We start from the raw sequence: 8,596 nt of genomic DNA, 5'->3' as shown, positions 1-8,596 counted from the left end.
TGGAGCTGTGGTTCAAGTGGTACAGCACTAGCCTTGAGGAAAAGAAGCTCAAGGACAATGCCCACACACTGTTCAATAATATCAACTGCAAAAAATTTTAATTGAAGATTTTTGCTTCAGGCTTACAACACCTGTGTCCCTAAATTTCCTACTTGCAGTATTCAATTTTATGATCCTTTAATACTTAGAGAAAATTCAGTTATTAGTAGCTTAAATGAATGATGAGTTTCATGACCTCAGATTCAGTCACAGCACCAGATCAGAGTAAGGACAGCCCAGGAGGGCTGAAGCCTTACTTAGTCTAAACTAGTCAATTGTACATTCCTCTTACTCTTTTACTCTCCAACTTCATACCACTGTGGGATACTGTGAATTCACTGTCATCACATGTGCTGGTAAATAATATAATTGCATCAAATCTTAGGAGCAGGAAAATCACAAGGAATCATCAGAATTTACTAATGAAGGTTTGACAATGGTTGCATCTGATTTATTTGGTGCTGGGACAGAAACGACGAGCACAACACTGAGATACTCCCTGCTGCTCCTGCTGAAGCACCCTCACGTCACAGGTAGGAGCACAGGGGGAGACCTAGGTGAATCTTTGAAAAATATAGGAGAGATGCTGGTAGTGATTTGCATTGTCAGATACGTCTCACAGCTCAACATCCTGTGCCACCACCTGAAATCAGAGAAAAGTGATGAGAACACGGCAGGTAGGAAAAGCAGCAAGACTGTCTTGTGTCTGGATTTTCTGGTAGGTAATCGTTGGAAAACTGCTCTAGCATAAATTGACATACAATAACATGTTGATTTTACACTAAAAACAAGAGCTTTTACAGTAGGTTCTTCTATATATTTTTCCACATTCTGACTATTCTAGTGCTGCCATAGGCCAAAGAGATCTCTTGTCACCAATGCATAAGTACAAGTCCTAGAAATTAATGAGGATGTATGAGATAAATTCCATTCCAGAACATTTTCTAAAAAGAAACTCATTAGAAAGGTATTATTGAGACAGATGCCATACCTGAAGGAATTTTAAAATTTCAGAAATCTAAGTCCATAAAACTTATGGTTGGTAAAGTTAGAATTTTACAAGGGCATCGGTGATTTTTATCTTTTATAATGTTGTTTTATATTTATTGCTTTTAGGTGTAGAAACACTATGTAAAGCTTTAGGACATAAGTATAAAATAATTACAATGAGAATTAGTCCTCTCACAACAAAAAAGAGAAGAGAATACTTGATTCTCTAACCATCTTATCTAACCAGATAAGCTGTCTATCAAAATTCTGATACTCAGAGTAGATGTAATTGTGATAAAGTAACTGAGCCAGACACATGTTGCTTTCACCTAAATTTGGTAACAGAAAAGTTCTGAGGGAAGGAAAACCAAGCTATGTCTCCAAAATTCCATAAAGTTTCCCCCTTTAATTTTGCCAGTCCTGGGGCTTGAACTCAGGGCCTGGGCCCTGTGAATATTGGTTCAAAAACTGATATGTAATATCTAGTATATTGTTGTGAATGAAGTAAGGGGAAACATACATGTTTATCTCTAAGCACCTATTTGTAGATGTGGCTAAATATATAAGACAGAGGTGTGAATGCACATTTCACTCTCACATACTAGGATATCAATAAATATTCTCTAAAAGTGATTTAAAAAATCAACTGGGTCAGGAACCAGTGGCTCATGCCTGGATTCTTATGTACTCAGGAGGCTGAGATGTGAGGATTTAAATTTGAAGCCAGGGCAGGTATTAAAGTCAATGAGACTCTTATCTCCAATAAACTACTCAGAAAAAAGGCAGAAGTAGTGTTGTGGCTCAACTGATAGAGCACAAAGTACATATTATTGAACACAAAGAAGTTCAAGGACACCAGCCAGGCCCTGAATTCAAGCTCCAGGTCCAGTAAAAAAAAAAAAAAAGAAAGCATCATTATTTAGAAAATGAACATAATTTTCCAAAGCAGATTCTAGGATGCCCAATATGGATATCATCAGAAAGTGGTTCGATAATGTGAGTAGTACTGTACACTGTACACAAGCGTACACAAAGATATACACTATTTGTATAATGCTTAAATAATAATCATTTAAAAATAAAAAATTATGTTTATTGTTTTTCTTTGAGAACCACCATTTCTTCTTCTGCATTTTTATTAGGGTACATTTATTGTTCAAATGTATTTAGTGCTGATACTTCCATAGATGCATAGAAAGATTTTCATTTTTATTATTTAATAGATGTATGAAGGGTTTCAATTCAGCACAGTCTTTCATGCATTACAATGTGTCTGGACCAAAGTCAGTCCCTATAACATACATTCATTCATAGTTTTACTTAAATATGTCCTGTTTAGTTTTTGAAATATATTCTTCTATTGATATCAACAACAGAAAAAGTAAACTCCTTTTTAAAAAGACACATTATTTACTTTTTATCTATAAACTAATAGAATTTAAAAGTCTTTATTGTAAAATTATCTCTTATCAGCAAAAAATATTTCTGAATTCGAACAAAATGGGAATATTTTATTAACATCTTCAAAGTCATACTTAGAATGATTTATGTTGGCTAGCCCATGAATTAGCATTCAAATTTGTGGAAATTTGTGAAATCCCCTAAGATACAAGTAAAGATAATAGTGTCCTCAAAAATGTTCTTTTATTGTCAATATTTTATTCCCTTTATTTTAAAATGCTTTATTATTACAGTTTTATAAGTATGTAGTTCCTATGAAAATATACTTTTTACATATTAAATAAAGGTATTTTACTTCAATGTAAAGTATATTACATGTACACTAATAGTCTTTTTGTTTTTTTGTGTTTTTCTTAACAAGAAACTAAATTAACTCATTATAAGGCTACTAAGTAGGATGATGTGTGTACATGCTGAAGTATTAATACTCCATGGGGCATGTATTTTTTTACTTCAAATCTTTTTTTTTTTTTTTGCCATTTCTGCATTTGTTCACCCTTTGTCCCTCCATTTCTGTGCCTTCCCTTGCAATCCCAAAGAAAGATAAACAAACAAACAGAACAAAGAGGAAGAAAACAAAAAACAGCAAAAGAAGGATAAACCCACATTTTCATTTCCTGTAGGTCATTCCAATAAATATTACTTTGTATGATCAGATGCACATAGGCATTGAACCTTTGTGTTTTCCCTAAAGTATCCTCCTGTGGTCTCACAGTGTGAATGCCTCGGTTTCTTCTTTTTATGTGTTTAAAATTTTAGTGTGGTGTTGTCTTGGGCAGCACATATGGTAAAAAGGAAACAATACACAGAAGATTAGCATGGCCCCTGCATAACTCTCAAATTTGTGAATCATTCCATATTTTATCAAAATGGATACCAGGCAATAGAACATTGGAGTAGGGACATGTAGCGGCACAGGAATGGAGGAAGGACAGGTAAGCAAATGCAGTTATTGTATTCTAGATGGGGTGAGCTTCTTTTCTGCTGAGTCTCCATAGGGAGCCTGAGTTCTTGAGGTCACTGCAGGATTCCTCTCCTCCATACCACCTGAGAGAGCTGCAAAAGTCTCACAGTTGGCTGGTCAGGAGAGGTTGTGGTATAGCAAGACTGGGGTTGTATATCCATGCAGAATTATCCTTGGTCTCCCACACTGTGAATCCCAATTTTGTTCTGCCCCTTAAATTCTTCTTGTTTTGGGGACTTCTCCTTTTTCTCCTTGTTGTCTTTCTTTCCTCTTCCTCCTCCTACTATTCTTCCTTCTCCTTCTTCTTGATCTTTTGGCTATGCTTAGTTTTTGTATTTCCAAATGAATGCAAAAGCTTGTTATTTATCAATTTCACAATATATTTTGCTATAGATAAATTTGGGGGAAATGTTACCTTGATTTATTCAATTCACGAATGAGTCCTGCTTCTAATTTACCTATGCTTTACTTTAGTTTCCAAGTAATATTTTGTTTTCAAGATAGAGTACAAATATATTCATAGACTTTCTCTAAATACATAGCATTTTCACTATTACTGTTTTATTTTTTCATTGGCTTGGTGCTTGTTGGCCTGTGCACTGTCCATGAGCTCATTTGATCAAAGCTAGTGCTCTACCAGTTTGCACCGCAGTTCCACTTGTGGTTATCTGGTGGTTAACTGGAGATAAGAGACTCATGGACTTTGTTGCCTGGGCTGGCTTTGAACCATGATCCTTAGATCTCCTGAGTAGCTAGGATTACAGACAGGAGCCACCAGTGCCTGGCTTGATTGTTATTATTTTTATGGTGCCTTTGCTATCATTTGTACCTGATATATAGAAACATAATTGCCTTAATCATTCTGATGACCTCATAAAATGTAAACTCATGAAATTTACTAGTCATTGCTAATGAATTCTCTGTAGATTTGTTTGGAACTTTAGGGTGCATTACCATAATATCTGGTTTAATATTTTATACTTGCTTTTCCAATTCCTGTGCCTATAATTTTGCTTTGTTGAAATTTTGCACTGGCAGCCAGGATGGTATAAACAAAATAGATTTTAGTGATCATCTTTGTTTCATTATGATTGGCAAAAAGGATTTCAAGCTTGGTATTTCACAGTCGATTTTGATATCTTAAGTAGATTTAAAAAAATAACAGTAGGGAAATTTACCCTGTGTTCTTATGTATGTATGAATTTTGACCATAAACATGATAATATTTTGAATCAGATCTATTCTCTGTAAGGATTCTTCTTCTTTGAAAAGTTTTAATTATACAGGTGATGTGCAGAGGGGTTACAGTTACATAATTCAGGTAGAGTAGGTTTCTTCTTGGACACTGCCACCTCTTCTTTGGCTCTCTCCCAGTTTTTCCTTCCCATCCCCATCCACAAGTTGTATAGTTCATTTTGAAAAGTGTCTGGTGAGTGCCATTGCTGCATTTGTTCACCCTTTGTCCCTCCATTTCTGTGCCTTCCCTTGCAATCCCAAAGAAAGATAAACAAACAAACAGAACAAAGAGGAAGAAAACAAAAAACAGCAAAAGAAGGATAAACCCACATTTTCATTTCCTGTAGGTCATTCCAATAAATATTACTTTGTATGATCAGATGCACATAGGCATTGAACCTTTGTGTTTTCCCTAAAGTATCCTCCTGTGGTCTCACAGTGTGAATGCCTCGGTTTCTTCTTTTTATGTGTTTAAAATTTTAGTGTGGTGTTGTCTTGGGCAGCACATATGGTAAAAAGGAAACAATACACAGAAGATTAGCATGGCCCCTGCATAACTCTCAAATTTGTGAATCATTCCATATTTTATCAAAATGGATACCAGGCAATAGAACATTGGAGTAGGGACATGTAGCGGCACAGGAATGGAGGAAGGACAGGTAAGCAAATGCAGTCATTGTATTCTAGATGGGTAGTTGTTGACCTTCTATTGCTTTATGCCCTTCTTGCTTTTAAGGTTTCTGCTGTTGAGAAATCTGGTATTATGCTGATGGGCTTGCCACCATAGATGACTCATTGCTTTTCTTTGGCAGCTGTCAGTACTGTTTACTGTTTCTAAACATTTAACCTAACTATAATTGTCTTGGAGTGATTCTTTTCTGATATGATCTGTTTGCTGTCCTAAAAACTCTTGTACCTGGATTGTTAAAGATTTAGGAAATATTCTCACATCATTTTATTGACTATGTTTTGTATTGTTTTAGCATGGGCCTTTTCTTCAACCTCTATGTCTATGTTCCATAGGTTTGTCCTTTCAAGTTCCTGAGGTGGGCTTATATAAGCTTTTCATACTTTACTTTTCACCTAGTTCTTCATCTGACTATTCTAATATATCTACTTTTTCCTTGATCCCTGATATTCTGTTTCAATTTGATACACTCTTTTGTATTGTTTTTATGATTCATATAGCTTTTCATTTCCAAAATTTTAGTTTAACTATTTTTAATATTTCTGTATCTTTATTGAACTCCTCATTTATATATATTGCATTGTTTGTCTTACTTCATTCACTGCTTATTTGTATCCACTTAAAATTCACTCATTTTTTATACTTGTTCTTTTTATTGTATTGAAATCATTTTGTTGAAATAATTTTTCTTGTAATCATACTTTTGAGTTCCTTAGGCTTTAATCTTCTTCAATGTCCTTTATGTCTATTGCTATAGAATTGTTAAACTTTGGAGATACTTGCTTTTTTCCCATACATTCTGTGTTGATATTTATTGATTCTGAAACCAGTTCATTGGATGGAAGTCTTCATTACCTATAGACCAGAAGATTGAACTAAGTGATTTTCATTGTATCTGTCACTGCTTTAACTATTTTTTTTTATTGTTCATGGGGCTTGAAGTCAGAGCCTAGGCACTGTCTCTGACCTTATTCTCAAGGCTACTGGTTTATCACTTAACCACAGTGCCACTTCTGATTTTCCGGTAATTGATTGGAAAAAAACAGTACCATTGGCTTTCCTGCCTGAACTGTCTGTGAACTGTAATCCTCAGATCTCAGCCTCCTGAACATCTAGGATTACAGGTGTGAGCCTCTGGCACCTGGCTTTATATACATACATGCATACATATATCTATATATCTACATATGTGTGTATAGATTTATATAGATCTATATATATATAAATTCATACAGATCTTGGTATATATATATGTATAGATCTATGTATATTTAGATATAGATATAGGTATCTCTATTCATATATCTACATATATATCTATATAATTAACATAGCTTATCTGTGTATTGTTCCCAGGGCACAACCATATTGACATCACTGACATCTGTGCTGCATGACCCCAAGGAATTCCCCAATCCAGACAAGTTTGACCCTGGCCACTTTCTGGATGAAAGTGGTAACTTTAAGAAAAGTAACTACTTTATGCCTTTCTCAGCAGGTATTAAAATTTCATTTCCATATCTCAGGATAACTTTGGGGTGGGATGTCAGTGGGAACTTACATAAAGCCTCCTTGGGACTGGCGTATTTCCCATAAGCTCCTGATTAGGAGCAGCACTCTCAATGCCCTTGCACTTTCCTATTCATGATGCATCTCCACTGTTTGATCAGATTAGCGAGACCTCAGTTTCTCTGTGCATTTCTTCCAAGTTCAACAGGGTAAACCAAGAAATTTCGGCATTCTTCCTTTACATATATCATAATGATCTCTTCCTAAACAGTAAAACTCATTTAGACTGCCCTCACTCACAATGAAAAAGATGATCTCATCAGAGGTCCCTCCCACATCTTTTTGTGGCATTTGTCACCCCCACCAGGCTTCTCTATAGAAAGATTCTCTCCCAAAAGGCACAGAAGAACACCAAAGGGCAATGAGGGAAGATCATCACAAATGACAAGACATGAGGATTTGTGGGTGGAGTATTAACTCATTTGTCACTTTCTTGAACTTGATTATTAAATAGAAAATGGCATAAGCAACATTTTAAGACACTTAAGCTACTTCAACAGGGACAGATATTAGATGGAAGACAGAGTAAAACATTTTTAAGAAAGTCATGAACCACAAGAACAGAACATGTACTCTTAACAGTGTCAGAAACTGTGAAATAATCCTATGTACATAGCAGCAATGTATGATAGATATCCCACAATGATCACAGAGCACTCTGCTCTTCTTTCAGTCTAAGACATGTGTCTTGGATATTTTATCCCCACACCTGCAGTATGTGTGCTTTGTGTCTGACCAGGGAGCAGCCTTCCTTCACTGACACTGTGACTTTTTGTCTTTTTTGTTTGTTCCTTTATTTGTTTGGTTTTTGGGTTTTTTTTAAAGCGTCAGTTGTAGGGCTTGAAGTCAGGGTTTGGCTCCTGTTCCTGACCTTTGTTGCTCAAATCTAGCATTCTACCACTTTGAGCCATAGCTTTACTTCTGCTTTTTGGTGGATAATTGCAGGTAAGAGTCTCAGGGACTTTCTTACCCCAGGCTCACTTCTAATCATGATCCTCTAATATGAGCCTCCCTAGTAGTTGGATCATAGGCATGAGCCACTGGCACCCAACTAATGACCTGACCTTTGATATCTGATTTACATCTATCAATAGATACCATGGGAAAGACAGTGATCTCTCTTCAAAAATTCACTTTTGTTACACAAAGGGAAACATTTTAAGTAATGAGAAAATTATGGCTTCAAATGATTTGAGTGTCAGTGACAATCTGAATATGATATTTGGGAAGCTGAATGAGGGCAAGATTTTATGGCTTGATGGACACAAAGAGCACAAGAAAGGACATGAAATGTGGTCTGTGTCTTGATGTCTGTAGGGTTATCATAGCCAAAAGGAATTTCATGATATAATACTTAAAATTTGTAATTTAATGTAGGCTGATAAAATGGATAGTTGGGCTGGCAATATTTAAATGCAAACTGTGTTTGCTATATTTTAGGGGACAGGTCACATGAGCAATATGAATAGGTTTCTTAGACAAACACAGATGTCTCTAGAACATACAAAGTGTATCATTGAAACCTGAGACTCAAAATTATTATAAATCGATAAAGAATACTTGATTAAAATTTTAATAAATCAAAATATATTATTATTTTAATTCTCACCAACATTTTATGAAGGAATTATTAGCATCACCATTTAATA

General features: G+C 35.3%; 1 protein-coding gene across 1 annotated transcript in view; it reads left to right on the top strand.

Annotated features, from left to right (window-relative positions):
- The window catches only part of LOC106001520 (cytochrome P450 2C19-like), a 23,057-nt gene that overhangs the window by 12,034 nt on the left and 2,427 nt on the right, over window positions 1-8,596 (top strand). Inside the window, exons 8-9 of the mRNA XM_013036616.1 lie at window positions 425-757; window positions 6,735-6,876. Coding sequence (XP_012892070.1) covers window positions 425-757; window positions 6,735-6,876 — 475 coding nt within the window. The remainder of the gene's footprint in view (window positions 1-424; window positions 758-6,734; window positions 6,877-8,596) is intronic.

The sequence above is a fragment of the Dipodomys ordii genome, unplaced genomic scaffold, assembly GCF_000151885.1.
Source record: "Dipodomys ordii isolate 6190 unplaced genomic scaffold, Dord_2.0 Scaffold304, whole genome shotgun sequence".
NCBI lineage: Eukaryota > Metazoa > Chordata > Mammalia > Rodentia > Heteromyidae > Dipodomys > Dipodomys ordii.
The sequence above is the reverse complement of the archived record's forward strand: the minus strand, read 5'-3'. Positions and strand labels throughout refer to the sequence as shown.